Raw genomic sequence first — 18,523 nt, 5'->3', positions numbered from 1 at the left:
TCTAAATGTTCATATTTTCATCCAATCTATAATGTTCGTGAACAAAGTTTTTTCAAAAAACGAAGAAAAAAAATTTGTTTGCTTCCCCCCGAATAGTTACTTCGCCATTGATCATGCCCCTATATATATATATATATATATATATATATATATATATATATATATATATATATATATATATATATATATATATATATATAGTGTTTTAATCAAGAGGGAATCACTTTTTTGGGGGCATTTTATTGAAAAAAAATTTCAAACATTAAAATCACATGAAAATATAACATTTAGAAAAGACACTTTGTGATAGATATTATTTTAACGGGAAAACGCTCGAAGAAATAAATGATAACATTCATCATGAGTAATGTTTTAATTAGAAAAAACATTTGAAATTGCCGTTTCAAAGAAAAAAAGAAAAAGAAAAACAAAATTAGAAAAACATTTGACAAACTGTCTTTTTTAAACGTTTGACTTAATAACACAAACAACTTCTCTCTTAAACTTAGTCGTCTTCAAAGTCGTTGTCTTGCAAATAAAAGGAACCCTCCTTTTTCTTATTCCTATCCAAGTCGTTGACACCAACAACGTCAACAACCTTTGAATCAACAACTTTGGAAGACTTCAAAGGGGAAACTTGTGAGTTTTATCAAACCAGTCGGGAAAAAAACCCTTCGCACTTAATACGCGAGCGAGAGCAGTACTTCCTTCCAAACGTAGCACGAGTACTTTTCGCAATTGAATCTGCTTTGTCATTCATCTTGTCGAGTCGAGCTTCTTTCCCGATCAATTCTCAAACAAATAAGATAAGATAGAACATTTGACGATCCATCTCCGATGAAAGTTGCCGTGGAGAGAGCATTTTAAATTCAGTCTCAATTAACATTGTAATGTACTAGTAGAGGAATATTCAAATGAAACTAACTTTTAAGTTGAGATTCAAGGAACCAATTAGAGTGCGACACGTGGTGCGATAATCACATGTGATTGAAAGAAAAAATCAAAAAAAAAATTATTTTTTTTTCGAAATTTTTTTTTTTCACATTTTTTTCGAATTTTTTTTTTTCAATCACATGTGATTGGATTTGAAATGCAGTAAATCACATGTGATTCTGAATGTCAATCACATGTGATTGTAAAATCCAATCACATGTGATTCCGCATGTCAAATCCAATCACATGTGATTGAAAATTTTTTTTTTTCCAGTAAAATGACGAATTTCAGTAAATTCGTGCTAAAACCTTTAAACACCAAGTTTTTGATCAAAACTTGATCAAATCACCGAATTAAAGTCTGAAATCTATATAGTCATATAAAGCTCTAAAATGATGATGTCATCATTAAGTTTTTTTTGTTTTTTTTTTTTTTTTCGAGGAACCCCCTAGCGACGAGCCATAATGGCTCCCCTCTAGTTGGTAAACCCCGGGTAAACGGCAAGCCAGGCCTCCACCGCTACCAGGCAAAGCATCCTCTAGTCAATCAGTCACTAAATGGAGCTCGCCCCCAAGGTATTTGCCTTGAAGGGAATCAAACCCGTGACCTCTTGCTTCATTGGAAGTCCTGGTGGCCACCCAGGCTATGCCTGGATGGTTATGTCATCATTAAGTTAATTACCCTTTAATTTTCATAATGATGATGTCATAATTATATATTAATTTAATTATAAAAATAATACGAAATCTTTTATAAAAGGAATATTAATCTCTCCTAAATCTATAACTTCTATTAAATCTCTAAAATGATGATGTCATCATTTCACAATTTAACACTTCATTTTTCTTAAACTTTTCATATATAAAAATATAGATAATGTCATTAATCATAATTAATTTAGAATTAAAATATAATTATTTACTAAAAATTCTCTAACAAGTATCTACCCAAATGAAATAGAAAATATGCACGTGCAGTTCAGTAGATACGCTCATTCCATCCAAATGAAAATAAAAACCTTAGAAAATCTAAACGACCATCAATTCTTTCAATTTCAATAAATCCCAACCATATCAATGGTTCTTCCTCATCAACGGTTCTTCCTCATCATAATATACGATTCACGTTCATCTTTTTACATTTAATATTTCTATATCTCCTTTCTTTCTCAAGATATGTGACTTTATTCCATCATTGTGATTTTCATTAGTTTTTCAACAAGATAATGGCTATGGCATAGAAAGTTATCCATGTTTCGAATGTTCAATGGTAACCTTCAAATTTTCCTGCCCTACTTATGTAATTTTGTTTGACTTAATATTCGTAGTGGATTATGCTTAAGCTAATATTTGTAGTCAATTTTAAGCAAACATTATTATTATTTTTATTATTATTCTTATTTATAATTAATTATTTTTATTATATTATTATTATTTAAATAAAGGTACTTTTTACGGGATTAATTACGTTATATATGTATGTGAAATACATGTCTCAATAAAAAGTTGTCATGTAGGCTTTTATGACAAGTAAGATATTAATTGTGATGAAAATTGAAAGATGGTGGTAGGAGAATAAATGTTGTTCATTTTTTCTGACCAAGTTAAGTACATCAATATATTGTAAAAACAACGAAAAGTTTTTTAGTCGAAATTCGTGATTCCACAGGTTATTAAACTAAATGACTTTAGTATTTACATTCACTTAATACCTAAAACATATCATTAAACTGTTTCGTTTAAACAAACACGTGATTTCACGGGTCATTTCACTAGTTTTAAATATATGATCACGAAACGCTAACAAACTTGATTAAATCACCCAATTAAAGTCTGTTTTCGGTTGAAAATTTTTTTTGAAAAAAAAAATTTGGATTTGTTTTTCCAATCACATGTAATTGAATTTGACATGCAGAATCACATGTGATTGTGTTTTACAATCACATGTGATTGGGTTTTACAATCACATGTGATTGAATTTGAAATGCTAAATTTTAAAAAAAAAAATTAAATATTTTTTTTTTTTGAAAAATTATCTAAAAAAAAGAAATTTGAACTTTTTTTTAATCACATGTGATTGTCGCGCCACATGTCACACTCTGATTGGTCCATTGGATTTCAAGCAAATTATTGGATTCAGGGGATTAGAACTCTGTACCAGTATTCGGAATTTCAAAATACTAAATTCCAGATACGGCATGCATATTAATGTACTACAACTCTGCAAGGTTTTAAAATAGAAGATAGAATAAGCTAACGAAGAACCATCACATACTTGTGTAATTCTGTAACACATCATATTACATCAGTTGCCAACATAACGTAAGTAGAGGCCGAGATATATTAATTACAAACCCAAAACCATGTAAACACTGCTTTCCCAAACACAAATGAACCCCTAAATTTTTTTTTTTTTGGGTAAATGGGTTTTCACCCGGTAAATATATATCATTAAGATAAAAGCAGCATACAGACACGACGGATTACAAGCGGTTACACCAACGAACCAGGCGATAATCACCTAACTTAAGGCCTACTAGCCATACAAAGAACAACCTACGTAACACAAAGCTAATACAAAAACTTAGAGATTCCATCTAGCTTTTAAATTACGGACATGGAGCGAGTCCTTAAACTTTAAGGACATTAACTTGAGCCTCGTAGACGAGAATATAATCTTGAAAATCTGATCTGGACTCCTTGTTTCTGACTTGAACAACCTTGCATTCCTTTCCTGCCATAAGAAATAAACTGAAGCGGACAACAGGAGTTTCGAAACAACCACTCGAGCCACTTGTCTATCAGCCACTTCGCTTAACAGATCCATAATTTCACGCCACTTATAGCTCAAAATCTGCAATGGAATATTTTGTTGAACTCGGCTCCAGACCTGCATAGAAAACGGGCATTCGAAGAATAAATGATCATGGGAATCCTGCTGAGTTTTGCATAATGCACATGAATCATTCAAATGCCTCGACGACCCAACATCCCAAGCTTTTAGCTTATCCTGAGTCTTCAACTTTTCTTTAACAAGAAGCCACATGATGAAAGCCTGACGAGGAACTCCTTGGGGAAACCAAATAAGAGAAAACCATGAAACCAACGGGGCTTTGGGGCGTAAAGATTCCCATGCCACCTGAGAAGAAAACTGAATCAAATCTCCATGATTGTCTCTCCAAAACACAGAATCCTCTTTATTCATATCAGGCGGACGGATATTCATTAGCATCGGGAAACGACTGGTCCAAGAAGTTGGCCAATTCCAACCATTTGACACCCACAAATCCGCAACAGTAGACAACCTCTGGAAACCTGCTTGATGAATTTCTCTATAAGAAAACAACCCACTTAGGTGACCAAAGTCACTCCAAATATCATGCCAAGCATAAGTACAATCCCCTCTACCAATCTTATGAATGATAAAAGGACGGATCACCTCTCTCAGACCCAAAATTTTCTTCCACCCGTAACTAGCTGTTGTTGGAACATCGACCTCCCAAAAACTCTGGTTTGAAAGCCTATATGAGTGGATCCAACGAACCCACAAAGATTGTTTATGTGTGATTACACACCACACATGATACGAAATAAGCGCAATATTCCAAACTTTCAAATTTTTTAGACCCAAACCTCCTTCCTTCTTTGGGAGACAAACATCTTTCCATCTAACCTTAGCCTTACCCTTTTTCATCTCTCCTTGACACCACAAAAAACCACGCATAAGCTTTTCGATATCCTTTATAATGGCATCCGGTAACATAAAAACAGAGGACCAGTAACCTTGCATGGAGGACAACACCGACGAAATCAACTGAACTCTTCCGGCGAAAGATAAGTATTTATTCTTCCAGTCACTAATCTTAGCTCTTACCCGATCGACCAAGGATTTACAATCATTATAATATAACCGAGAAGAGATCAACGGCACACCTAGGTATCTGACCGGAAGAGAACCTTCAATAAATGGCATCAAATCAAGCACATCATTCTTTACCCCTGAAGTAACATTAGCAAAGTAGGCTGTACTCTTGGGAAGACTCGGAACCAAACCTGAGCATCTTTTAAATTCATCCAAGGCTTCTGAGATAACCTTCACCGAACCTGTACTAGCATGAGCCAATAAAAATAAATCATCAGCAAAGCACACATTCACAATCTCCTGTTGATCACACATAGGGTGGTATTTGAAAGAATCGGCTTCACGAATATTTCTCTTTATCATCAGAGTCAGACATTCCATCACCAATGTAAACAAATAAGGGGACATTGGGTCTCCCTGCCGCAACCCTCTCCTCCCTTTGAAGAATCCATGGATCTCCCCATTAATACTAATAGAAAACGAAGTAGTGGACACACATTTCATTATCCATTTTATCATGGTCTTATGAAAACCATAACAATGTAGAATATGTTTCAGAAATCCCCAGTCCACCGTATCATACGCTTTCTGGATATCCACCTTGAAGGCGCACCGGGGCACTCCTCTATTAAGGTGATAATTTTTCACAATCTCCTGAGTAATTAAAATATTATCAGTGATACGACGACCCGGGACAAAAGCTGCTTGGTTGTCGCTCACAATACAATCCAAACACCCCTTTATCCTTGTTGTAATGATCTTACTGATACACTTATAAAGCACATTACAGCATGAGATTGGGCGGTAATCATTAACCAATCTTGGAGTTTCAACCTTTGGAAGCAAAGCTAAAATGGTATGATTTATTTCAGTAAGTAAGTGACCATTCTTAAAGAAGTCTTTAACCGCTTTGCATATATCGTGACCCACAATATCCCATGATTTTTTGAAAAATACAGAACTATACCCATCCGGACCAGGAGCTTTGTCATCTCCTATATCAAACATAGCAGCTTTCACTTCCTCATCTGTAACTTGACGAATCATATGAAGCGCTTGCTCACTCGAAAGTTTATTCACAAAAATGGACTGTGAATTTACAATCTGATCACAGGGTTGCGAAGCACCTAGAAACTCCATATAGTGCTGAACAAAAACTTCAGCAACAGCAGCTCCCTCAACTACAACCCCATCATTATTCGTAATAGCATTTATTCGGCTTCTGTTGGCTTTACATTTAATCACTTTGTGAAAATATTTAGAGTTGCTGTCACCAACCTTTAACCATTGCACCTTAGCTTTTTGTTTTAAAAAACGTTCCTCGTCCCATAAAGCATCATTAAATTCTTTCAGCTTATTTGCTTCTGCTTCTCGAATAGGTAACGAAAAAGGGTCACGATCCAACTCGATTTGTAATTTGTCTAACTCCTCTCGAAGCCTGCAAACGGTTGCATGAATATTCCCTTTCGTCCACATAAGTTTTCTAATGGTTTTTTTCATGTATCTCAAACGCTTAACCACTTGAAACATTGCGTGGCCCTCCACAATAACACCCCAACCATCCACAACACATTGTTTAAATCCCTCCTGATCCGCTACATAATTGCTAAATCGAAACATTTTTGGTTTAACAGGCAACAAGGAAGGAATTTTCAATATTGAAGGACTATGATCCGATTTTCTATATGGCTGAAATATAGCATAAGCATTAGGGTAAATAGAAAGAAACCCATCGTTGACTAAAACACGGTCAATTTTCTTCAAAATACCCGTTGTAGCATTAGGTTTTTGATTCCACGTAAATTGCATGCCCATGTTATTCACATCATCAACTTGAATGTTATCTAAGCATTCTTTGAACTCACGCATAGCTAGAGTCATACACGAGCCACTCGCAGTTGATTCATCAATACTAACTGAAGCATTAAAGTCTCCAAGAATAACCCAAGGATTATCATTAACAAACCCATGATGCATCTGAAGATCCCGCCATAACTTTCGCCTTTGCACGTAATAATTATCCGCATAAACAAACGAAGCAAACACGTGACTCCCATTATGAACCATACGGATCTGGCAATGAATAACCTGATCCGTCATAGCCAAAACCATAAGCTGAACTAACAACGGATTCCACCCTAAAATAATGCGAGTGCCACCAGAACATTTGTTAGCATTCGACGTCCAATCCCACGTATTACAAACATTATTACATATCGACTGCAGTTTATGCGATGCTGCACGGGACTCCAAGACAGCACAAATACACAAATTATTACTAGTAATGACCTCACGAACCTCTTTTTGTTTGGGGGCGACGTTCAAACCCCTTATGTTCCAAGAAGCTATACTAAACATTGGAAACCTCCGCAACGGGTGTGCTTGCACCCTCAGATCGCTTCTTATTGGCGTTTGTTTCCTCTTCTACATCACTCTCCTCATCGACTAGAGTTCCCACAACCTGGCCATTACGTTTCGCTTTTACATGGGGTATATTCAGGTCATATTCCTCATTTGGGTCCAAATCATTTAGAGCACCAAACATATTATTGACTACTTTTTTAGTACCACTTGTGCTTGCCTTCTGCTTCTCTCCTTCCTTCTGACTATTACTTTCTTTACGAACAGGACGATATACCAGCTTGGGTTTATTAAAACCCATTACACTACCATTACTTCTCTTCTTGCCGATAATCACTCCCTTATTGTAACGTTTATTCACCTGCACGAAACCATCCTCATCTTGTTTTTGCGGTTCTTTAACAGGAATAGCTTTAGGGCAGCCTGCTTTAGTATGACCAAATACCTCACAATATGGACATCTCGGTGGCTTCCATTCATACTCAACCTTAACTACATCCTTCGTAGTCCCTTTCGTTATACCATCCTCCATTAGACTAGGAGTCGCAACTACAAGAGTTTCTTTCATCTCCTTGTTAGCTTGGATCTCAATTAACGCCCTCGCATAGTTAGGTCGCCCCCAAGATTCCATACACATGGTACTCGTATATGAATCCAACATTAATGGTTGACCAATACTAGACGCTATGCAACTCAACCCATCTTCCGTGAACCCCGATAAAGGCACATCATGCATCTTTACCCACACCGGGACTCTTGTAAGATCCTCCTTTGTAAGCGATACCGAAGGTGTCCATTGGTTCAAAATAATTGGAATTGTCCGAATAATCCATGGACCATTCTCCATAACATCCATCATTCCTTGTTTACTAGAAAACTTGAAAAAGAAAAAACCTTTCGAATTCATCATTATTTTCTCAATTCCATACTTCCTCCAAACGTTCATGACATAGTTGTGAACAACCGGGAATGCAACCCTTTTTCCCAAGAAATAACCATATAAAGTATGGCTATACCTTTCTGTCGCTTCCCGAACAGAAGATAACGGAATAGCAACATCAACTCCATCATCTAAGTTGCTAATAGGTTCAATAAATCGAAAATTAACTTTTCTAGGGACCTTAGCATCAGAAACAATATCACTATACAATACCTTCTTTGCTTGTTCCTTTGGTTGTTCTTGTGTTTGTTCCTGTGTAGCAGGTACCTTTATGTTACTCCCATGTACCGCCTTGACAGGAGACGCAGCACAGTCATGACTCGCATCCCTGCCATACTTCTCATCCCATGAATCCTCAGAGTGAACACTAACTATGTCCTCATCAATATTTTCCTCAGCAACAGTATTATCTTTGGAAGAATCATGATTCGCAGGCATATCCCTTTCCTCCTTAGGATTAGAACTATCCTCAAGAGGTACTGGATCGTCCCTTAATCCGATCAGACTTCCATCGTTCCCCTTAGATCCGTCATTCTTCTTCGACGTTGCTGCATCACAATCGCTAGAGTCAGTCGATTCACTCTCTACTACTTTCTCATCAACGCCCACGGTACGATTCCTCAAAACCTTAGATGTGGTTTGTTGTGATTTCTTAGGATTCTTTCCAGCAGAACTCTTTCCCATGATACGAAGTCCAGGAAACACGATCAAGAGGAATGATTTACGTTAAGGATCAATAATCGAACACACAATCGTAAGAAAAAATTAGATCATCTAGGGTTCGGCTGAAATTGGGAATTTGGGCGTTTTTTTTAAGAGAGAGAATGAACCCCTAAATTTCAAGATCAACCAACCGAGAGTAGTTCATTTGCACTCAGCAACTTCAGCTTCTGCAGGTTTAATATGGCGTCATAAAGAGTTTATACATTTGTCTAAGCAAAATGACGAAAGATATCCAGTAATATCACGTAATGGCGAGACAAATATCATCATATTTTACTTTCTTAAGGCATGAAGTAAAACATATTACTTATAAAAAAAAAAAAAAAAAAAAAAAAAAAAGAGAGAGAGAGAGAAGTCACTGACCGTAATGAAGTGTGTGGGATCATCAAGACTGGATGAACCTAGAACAACTTCTCTCTTAAACTTAGTCGTTAACTTGTGGCAAACCCGCAGCTGAGAGGAAAGGGATTATGTAACATAAGTTTCTACATGTTTGTAATAAATACTTTTTAAACACACACGCACACACACACAATTGGTAAAAAAAAATTAGAAAACCGACCTCTGATCTTGTTGCTCCACCAACAATGAACACAAAAACGCGTCGACCCATCTTCTTAGAATCACTGGATGCAAGTTTCAGAATGAGATCAACGCGGAAAAGGAAAAAAAAAAAAAAAAAAAACTCTAGATGAAATTATAGACTACTACAACATAGTTTCCATTATTTATAAAAATTTTATTTATTACTATTTACAAAATAAAATAGAAATTTAAAAAAAAAAAAAATACAAGAGCTAAAATGAGGCATACGTAGAATATCCAGGTTCGAAATCCCGAGGTGTGGGACATATTGCCGATGGTCTGGATCTCATTGAATAAGCAGGTGGAGGTTTAACCTTTTTTGGTGACTCGGACTGTGACCTCCCATGAAAAGTGGGACTTGGATCATTCATGCAAGGGTACTCATTCTTTGGTAGCTCATTTTTAATAAGCTTCTCAATTAGTTCCTCAATCATAGGATAAAACCGTGATAACTGCCATGTTGATTTTTCACCTGCAGCACGATCCTTCCTCAAGTCGTGCTTCTTCTGCATTCACATGAAAGACGGGACGGTATTCAGCAATACTACAAGTTACCAAGAGGAACAAGACTTCATATAATAAGATGATATATAAGCTAGAATATATAGATAGACCTTGTGAGCAAAAATTTTTAAAGACAAGGCTCCAGTTGACTTCTTTTTGGTATCTGATGATCCCTCGAGAAATCTCATGTTGTATACAGCATTTGTATCGGAGGAGGGAAGTCTTGCCAACTACGGAGTATGATTTTCATCAAAAAAATAAAAAAAATAAAAAAATTAATAATAATAATAATATATATATATATATATATATATATATATATATATATATATATATATATATATATATACACATTAGTAATTGACTAGACACTTATGAGCGTTACCTCCATCAACTTAACAAGCGTATCACTCTCAAATTTCTCTGGATGGGTTGCAGCATAAATCATTAATAATCGCAATTTATTTTCACGAGGAGCATCCTACAAGAAGAATACATACATGTTTTATACGTTACAAACACATGTTTATTAGAACATTGAAGGTGTTTGTGCTATTGATCACACTAGATAATACCATTACTTACTGGTTTCGTTTTGAGGAAGTTGATAACCTCCTTAGTTCCCGCGTCTCCACACACAAGGTCCTGTTCTAGTTGTCCCACCTCTTTAAGTCCCGAGTCCCTAATAATTTTGTTAATCTTGGAAGCAATCTGAATCAACCATATCCGTAAACAATTGCATTAGTAGTTTAAGGGAAATGTGAAAAATAAGAAACATCGTGTAGATAATTAAAGTAAATGTCTCTTTAAAAAAATTAAAAAAAAAAAAAGTTTCTTAAACCATAACATAGAACATCACCGAAAAAGTAAATTTTTTTCTGAGAACTTACATCAACATGCACAGATAGTTTGTCGATCTGTTCAAAATACTGTGGCAAAGATTCCACCACGTTTTTCATGTATGGAATAGACAACTCACTGCCACCTCTACACATAAAAACAGTATATATATATATATATATATATATATATATATAGTGGTTTAATCCATGGCTAAGCAACTTTAGTGGCTAAGTGGGGATAGGCAAAAATAAAAAAAAATAAAATATATATATATATATATATATATATATATATATATATATATATATATATATATATATATATATATATATATATATATATAATAGAGAGAGAGAGAGAGAGAGAGATAGATTTAATCAAGTGGGAAGCACTTTTTTGGGGGGAGTGGGGGGAAGTAATTTTTTTTCATTTTTTGAAAAAACTTTGTTCGCGAACATTATAGATTAGATGAAAATATGAACATTTAAAAAAGACACTTTGTGATGAATGTCATTATTTTGGCGGGAAAATGCTCGAAGAAAAAAATAAAAACATTAAATGCATTGAATGTTTTGCTGCTGAGTTTTTTTTAAGGGGTTAGAAATTAGGGGGTTATAATTTAGGGTTTAGCTATTAGGGTTTAGAAATTAGTGTTTTGGGTTTAGAAAGTAGGGTTTAGGGTTTAGAAATTAGGGTTTAGATTTAAAATACACGAACGGTTTAGAGTTTAGGGTTTTGGGTTGAGGGTTTACGGAGTAAACCCGAAAACCCAAAACCCTAAACTCTAAATCGGGCTAAATTCGAAAAAAACACTTCACACAAGATGAAAACAAAACGATGCAAATAAACTCAGCAGCAAAACATTCAATGCATTGAATGTTTTTATTTTTTTTCTTCGAGCGTTTTCCCGCCAAAATAATGACATTCATCACAAAGTATCTTTTTTAAATGTTCATATTTTCATCTAATCTATAATGTTCGTGAACAAAGTTTTTTCAAAAAATGAAAAAGAAAAAAAAAAATTTGCTTCCCCCTTCGCCAAAAAAGTGTTTCCCGCTTGATTATGACCATATATATATATATATATATATATATATATATATATATATATATATATATATATATATATGTACGTATATATGTATCTATATATGATATTTTTTTTAGATTCATAAATCTGCAACAAAATACTCTCCTAATCTATATTTTTATAAGCCAAAAACATTCAAAATCGTTAAAAAATAAATGATTAATGATAATAATCGTGATGAACGATTATATCATTCATCTAAATAGTGATGAATGATAAATCAATCATTCATCAATATTCAGATGAATGATGAATTAATTATTCATCACGATTATTATCATTCATCATCGATTTTCAAACGATTTCGTTTTTTCTTTCGTAATTTTTGCGTTTTCTTCGATCTGCATATATTAAGAGACCCTAAAAAGATATTTTTTCAAAAAATAAAAAAATTAAAATTTTGCATATACACACATATAGTGGTAGGATCAAGGGGGAAGTAACAAATCGGGGGAAGGCGAGGGAAGCAAAAAATTTTTTTTTTCGTTTTTTGAAAAAAACTTTGTTCACAAACATTATAGATTGGATGAAAATATGAACATTTAATAAAGACACTTTGTGATAAATGTTTTTAGTTTGGCGGGAAAACGCTTGAAGAAGTAATACATAACAATTATCGTGTTTTTCGAGCGTATGTTGAGGTTTTAGATATTAGGGTTTGGATATTAGAGTTGGTTTAGATATTAGGGTTTAGAAATTTAGGGTTTAGATTTAGGATTTAGATTGAGTTTTTAACACGAACGGTTTAGAGTTTAGGGTTTGGTGTTTTGGGTTTACCCAAAACCCCAAACCCTAAACTCTAAATCGGGCTAAATTTTACTTCACAAAACATGAAGAAGAAAAAAAGTTAACATTCTTCACGATCAATATTATCTTGAATGTTATTTTTGTCGATCGTTTTCCCGCCTAAATAATAACATTCATCACGAAGTGTCTTTTTTAAACGTTCATATTTTCGTGTGATCTTGATGCCTGAAAAAAAAAATCCAAAAAAACGAAAAAAAATAAAATATTTTGCTTCTCCCGATTGGTTACTTCCCCATTGATCCTGCCCTATCTATATATATATATATATATATATATATATATATATATATAGGGGAAGTAACCAATTGGGGGGAAGCGGGGGGAAGAAAAAAAAAAAAAATTCGTTTTTTTTGAATTTTTTTTTTCCGGCATCAAGATCACACGAAAATATGAACATTTAGAAGAGACACTTCGTGATGAATGTTATTATTTAGGCGGGAAAACGATCGACAAAAATAACATTCAAGATAATATTGTTCGTGAAGAATATGAACGTTTTTTTTCTTCATGTTTTGTGAAGTAAAATTTAGCCCGATTTAGAGTTTAGGGCTTAGGGTTTAGGGTTTAGGGTTTGGTGAGAAAACACCAAACCCTAAACCGTTCGTGTTAAAAACTAAATCTAAACCCTAAACCCTAAATTTCTAAACCCTAATATATAAACCCTATAAACCCTAATATCTAAACCCCAATAGCTAAAACCTCAAAATACGCTCGAAAAACACGATAATTGTTATATATTACTTCTTCGAGCGTTTTCCCGCCAAAATAAAAACATTTATCACAAAGTGTCTCTATTAAATGTTCATATTTTCATCTCATCTATAATGTTCGTGAACAAAGTTTTTTCAAAAAACGAAAAAAAAAAAGTTTTTGCTTCCCCCCGCTTCCCCCCGCTTGGTTACTTCCCTCTTGATCCTACCACTATATATATATATATATATATATACTAGTTTTATTAGCCGGTCCGTTGGACGAAAGTTATAAATATACATTTTCGTAAATGTTGAATATATAACAATAGCATAAGTACATATTATGGTGAAGGTTTTTGAAGATAAAAATATTGAGTTTTAACCTTGAACCATGCATTCGTGCTGCTTTATTGTTTGACACAAAGCTCGTCATCTTATCATGTAGCCGCTCACTAGCCTAAACATACACAACACAACAGATAAATAAATAATATTAATATTGTTTAAAAGTATCTGGTCATAAATAATATTAATATTATACATAAACCAAATAATATAGACGTACATCTGCTATATGTGAATCGCGTAGCTCTAACCATACAGGATCATGGTCTTCTAGTCGGACCTCTTTCCTTTCAGTATGGCCACCAGTATTGCTTGCAACCTAAGTAGTTTAATTATTTTACTTGATGTGTGTATGTGTGTGTGTATAAAACAAAAGACAAAACTCAATGAACAAATATATAGTCAGAATCATAGACCAACCTCGTGAACGTATTTATTCCCATCCACATTAAGTAAATCATGGCACATGGCGTCATACGTCCATTCATGAATGATAGGAGCGATCTAAAAAGAAAAAGATAAAAACCAGAAGATGCTTACAATTAGACGAATTCATAACAAATAGACTGCAATAAGAATATTAAAATTTAAAACCATATGCAGCAACATAAAACCTGGTCTATTGATCTATCCAGAATGAGCAACTCGCATGTTTCTGTCTGAGGGAAGTTGAATTTTTTTAGAGCTTTATATTTCATAAGACAATTCCAGACAGCTGCAGCAAGCTTCTTAGGGATCAAATCAATAATACTACTAGTCATTGTGGTAGGATCATCAAGGGTTTTGGCAGCTCGGTAACGTACAAACGGGAACTCCTGAGGAAAGCTTATAATATAAGCTTCGGCTATATATATATATATATATATATAAACATTTAATAAAGACACTTTGTGATAAATGTTTTTATTTTGGCGGGAAAACGCTCGAAGAAGTAATATATAACAATTACCGTGTTTTTCGAGCGTATGTTGAGGTTTTAGATATTAGGGTTTAGATATTAGGGTTTATAGGGTTTAGAAATTTAGGGTTTAGGGTTTAGATTTAGGGTTTAGATTTAGGATTTAGATTGAGTTTTTAACACGAACGGTTTAGGGTTTAGGGTTTAGGGACTAAACCCAAAACACCAAACCCTAAACTCTAAATCGGGCTAAATTTTACTTCACAAAACATGGAAAAAAAAACATTAACGTTCTTCACGATCAATATTATCTTGAATGTTATTTTTGTCGATCGTTTTCCCGCCTAAATAATAACGTTCATCACGAAGTGTCTTTTTTAAGTGTTCATATTTTCATGTGATCTTGATGCCTGGAAAAACAAATTCCAAAAAAACGAAAAAAAAAATTTGCTTCCCCCCGCTTCCCCCGGATTGGTTACTTCTCCATTGATCCTACCCCTATATATACATGTATATATATATATATATACATGTATATATATATATATATATATATATATATATATATATATATATATATAGGAGATATCACGGGATAAGCATTAATTTGGGGATAACTGATTTTAAATTTAGCCCGATTTAGAGTTTAGGGGTTAGGGTTTAGTGTTTTGGGTTTAGTCCCTAAACCCTAACCCGTTCGTATTAGAGACTCATTCTAAACCCTATACCCTAATTACTAAACCCTAAACACTGTTTTTCATTAAATCAAATGTCATTTTTTCTCATTTTTTGTTAAAATACATACATCTGGCGCATGAAGAGTTGTCAACATACATCATATGTTAAAAAAAAAAAAAAAAAAAAATCTGAATCTACACAATGAAAATTGATACCAGAATTTTTTATTTTTTATTTTTTTTTAAATCAGAGTTGTAGAACTAAAGATATAAAAATCACAAAATCACTTATCCCCAAACATACCCCTTAGCGCTGGATCTTCCCCATCTATATATATATATATATATATATATATATATATATATATATATATATATATATATATGTTAAAAGCAATGTTGGTACAATTATTTTGAAAGGAAAATAAAAAAAAACGCATCACATACCGATAAAGAAGCAAAGACCGTGGCAATACGGTTGGCCATCAAATTCAAACATTCGTCTCCTTTCTGGGAGATCTCCTCCTCATTCCCATAAAGTTGTTCCAAAGCCATTGTGTTCTCAGTTATAAAACACTGTATTATATAAAGTTTAGTTACTTAAAACCACAAAGCAACATCTGAAAAATGTATATCTAATTAGTAGCATCAGTAGTACCTACCTGCCTATCAATGGCCAAGTACTCCAAATTCATCTGCATGCAAATTCCCTTTCAAGTCAATATAACTATAAAATCAATTTGGTTTACAAGAATATTAAAGAGCAAATTAAAATGTGATTCAACCTCATTCATTGCAAGTAAACGAGATCTTAATGTTTGCTCTTTTTTTATGTAATCAACCAATTCACATGGAAGTGGTGAACTGAAGTAGACATAGGCACTGGAAAAAGAAAAAAAAATATTATCAAGGAAGCATAACAAAATATAAATAAAACAGCTCGCCCATTTTGACACGCTATATCACATACTGTCCATAAAGAGGTGTTCTTCCAGCCATGTCAGCCACGAGCATAACGACACTGCATTTAAACAAAAGCATGCGATGAGCGAATAGAAAAAATTATCAATTTTAAGAATTAAGAAAATAAAGATAAAAGAAAAGGAAATGAAAGCGGATGAGAAATTTGTGTACTTCTCTTTTGTAGGTTGGATGTAGTAGACTGCATCCATAGTAGGAAGTGGTTGTCTTCTCATGTTTATGACTTCCACATCTGAAAAAAACAAAAAAATAAAAAATAAAAAAAAATAAAATAAAAGTGTTCTAAGATATGTTTTGGTGTACTTGACTGTTATTTATAATAGAGGTAAGGATGTTAATGAACAAGCTTTAAGTAGATTGATGATGTAGTGGCAACCACTATATGTATTAACTTATGCATTTATAATAAAGGCCACAGGCAAATTAAAAATTCAAACTTTCTCAGTCAGGCATTTAACATCTTACGTGATACTCCTTCAAAACTGAGGTCTGACATCTTCCATAAGGATGACATAATTCTAACTGTCACATTGTCCATGATCAGGACCTAATCAAACAAGCATCAGACATACAAAAATTGAAGAAAAATAAATAAATATATGTAAGCATATTTAAGGTAATCATTATGTAACAAAAATATAATACTAACGACACCATGACTACAAGGTTGCATACCTTCCATTCTGATTTTGCACCCGTTCTGAGCATTTCATTCAACAAGCCTGCAGGTGGGAAATAAAATAAAATAAATAAAAGTTAAATCAAATGATATAGTCTTGAAAACTGATTTACCAACAAGCATTAACTCAATATAAAACTAGCTATTGTATTTAAATTCCCAAACAATGAGTTTAAGATATATAAATTTATAGAATTCTTAATAATGAATTCAATCGTTGGTGAATTCACAGCTCGTTAGCAAAACAAAAGGGAGAAAACATTACTTAGATGCATCATGACAGAAGAACGGAGTAACAAAACCAATGATAACTGTACAGTTTATGTAATCAGTCACGCTACAATCTTTACAAAAAAAAACTCTGTCGTAATATTGCAGAACAATACGAGTTGTTTAATCCAGTGTTAAAGCTAAAACTAAGATAACAAAATATTGTAACAAGCCTTTTCAATCATAAATGCAATTTTCAGGTCAATTGGCGACACTAACATCTCAAAACGCAACTGATCAAATCATCAAATTTTCAATTCTCGTCTGAATCAACTCCAATTTCACATATTAAGTGTTGTGCAAATAAATATTGTCTCTAACCGGTATAACAATCCAAAATCTGTAATCTGTATCTATATTGCTAGTAAACCAACAAAAGACCTTGTTATATCGTCAAATGACTAGCAAAAATTCATAAAGAGTTGCAAAATCGTATAAATAGAAAAGAAAAACTCACGATTACGAGTAATTTGCCTGAAACTTGAAAATCCATTGCCTCCTTTAGACGACGTATAATCAGAGATCGACATATATAACTGATTCTCTAAGCTCAGGGCGCAGCTGATCGAACAAAAACTATTCTTCAATGTTGTTCAATGATGAGAGATATATTCGACGGACGGCAAGATGTCGTAGCCCTAATTCCACTTTTAGGCCACTATAGCAAAAAAGAAAAAGAAAAAAAAAAAAAAAAAAAAAAAAAACCCGATGCTTGAAAGCTTGAAACCCGATGATTATATTAAATTGGAGGCGGTTAAATAGGGATGTCAAATTGACCCGTACCCGATGGGAACCCGAAACCCGTTTTAATTAGGTCGGGTCTGACCCGAGTCCGTCGGGTCATGGGCCGGGTACGGGTATGGTTACAGAAAAAATTCCGGGTTCCAGTATGGTTTTGAATACAAACCCGTTTACTCGGCCCGTATACCCGACCCACATACCCGTATATCCGGTCCAATGAATTTTAATAATAATTTTTATGTAAAATTTTAGCATTAGTATTATATTGTTAATGTATGAAAGATTTCTCTTATTTGTTTTGAAAACCAGTATAATTTTATTCAATATAATCATATACAACAAGTTTTCGATATGTGATATTTTATATATTTTGTGTATTTGAATATTTTATAAACTTTTCAATCAACTTTTTGTATGTGATATTTTATAATACTTTAAACATGAAGTAGTTAAGTTATTTTTGGATATTTTGATTTGGTAACTTATTGGAAAATAGATACAGAATGACTAATCGGGTATACCCGTCTACCCGTGAGGAAACCTGAAACCCGATCGTATGTAAGTAAATGGAGACCCGACGGGTTTCGGGCAG

At 33.7% G+C, this 18,523-nt stretch overlaps 2 protein-coding genes across 2 annotated transcripts; both read right to left on the bottom strand.

Annotated features, from left to right (window-relative positions):
• Window positions 1-3,517: 3,517 nt before the first annotated feature.
• LOC139900130 (uncharacterized) lies at window positions 3,518-8,780 on the bottom strand. The gene is made up of 2 exons (XM_071882930.1): window positions 7,161-8,780; window positions 3,518-7,042 (listed from the first exon to the last, which is right to left on the bottom strand). Exons 1-2 carry the CDS (start codon window positions 8,778-8,780, stop codon window positions 3,518-3,520), a joined length of 5,145 nt encoding a protein of 1,714 aa, XP_071739031.1.
• Window positions 8,781-8,919: 139 nt separating this feature from the next.
• On the bottom strand, window positions 8,920-17,869 carry LOC139896392 (SNARE-interacting protein KEULE-like). The gene is made up of 20 exons (XM_071879026.1): window positions 17,648-17,869; window positions 16,917-16,963; window positions 16,707-16,788; window positions 16,395-16,473; window positions 16,231-16,281; window positions 16,046-16,142; window positions 15,923-15,955; window positions 15,708-15,836; window positions 14,300-14,500; window positions 14,106-14,189; window positions 13,906-14,004; window positions 13,724-13,797; window positions 10,799-10,895; window positions 10,494-10,619; window positions 10,294-10,389; window positions 10,019-10,138; window positions 9,633-9,910; window positions 9,382-9,445; window positions 9,183-9,272; window positions 8,920-8,986 (listed from the first exon to the last, which is right to left on the bottom strand). Exons 1-20 carry the CDS (start codon window positions 17,718-17,720, stop codon window positions 8,942-8,944), a joined length of 1,965 nt encoding a protein of 654 aa, XP_071735127.1. The 5' UTR covers window positions 17,721-17,869; the 3' UTR covers window positions 8,920-8,941.
• Window positions 17,870-18,523: the final 654 nt, after the last annotated feature.

Source organism: Rutidosis leptorrhynchoides, chromosome 3, assembly GCF_046630445.1.
Source record: "Rutidosis leptorrhynchoides isolate AG116_Rl617_1_P2 chromosome 3, CSIRO_AGI_Rlap_v1, whole genome shotgun sequence".
Taxonomy (NCBI): Eukaryota; Viridiplantae; Streptophyta; class Magnoliopsida; order Asterales; family Asteraceae; genus Rutidosis; species Rutidosis leptorrhynchoides.
Note: the sequence above shows the minus strand (reverse complement) of the source record. Positions and strands in the feature narration are given on the sequence as shown.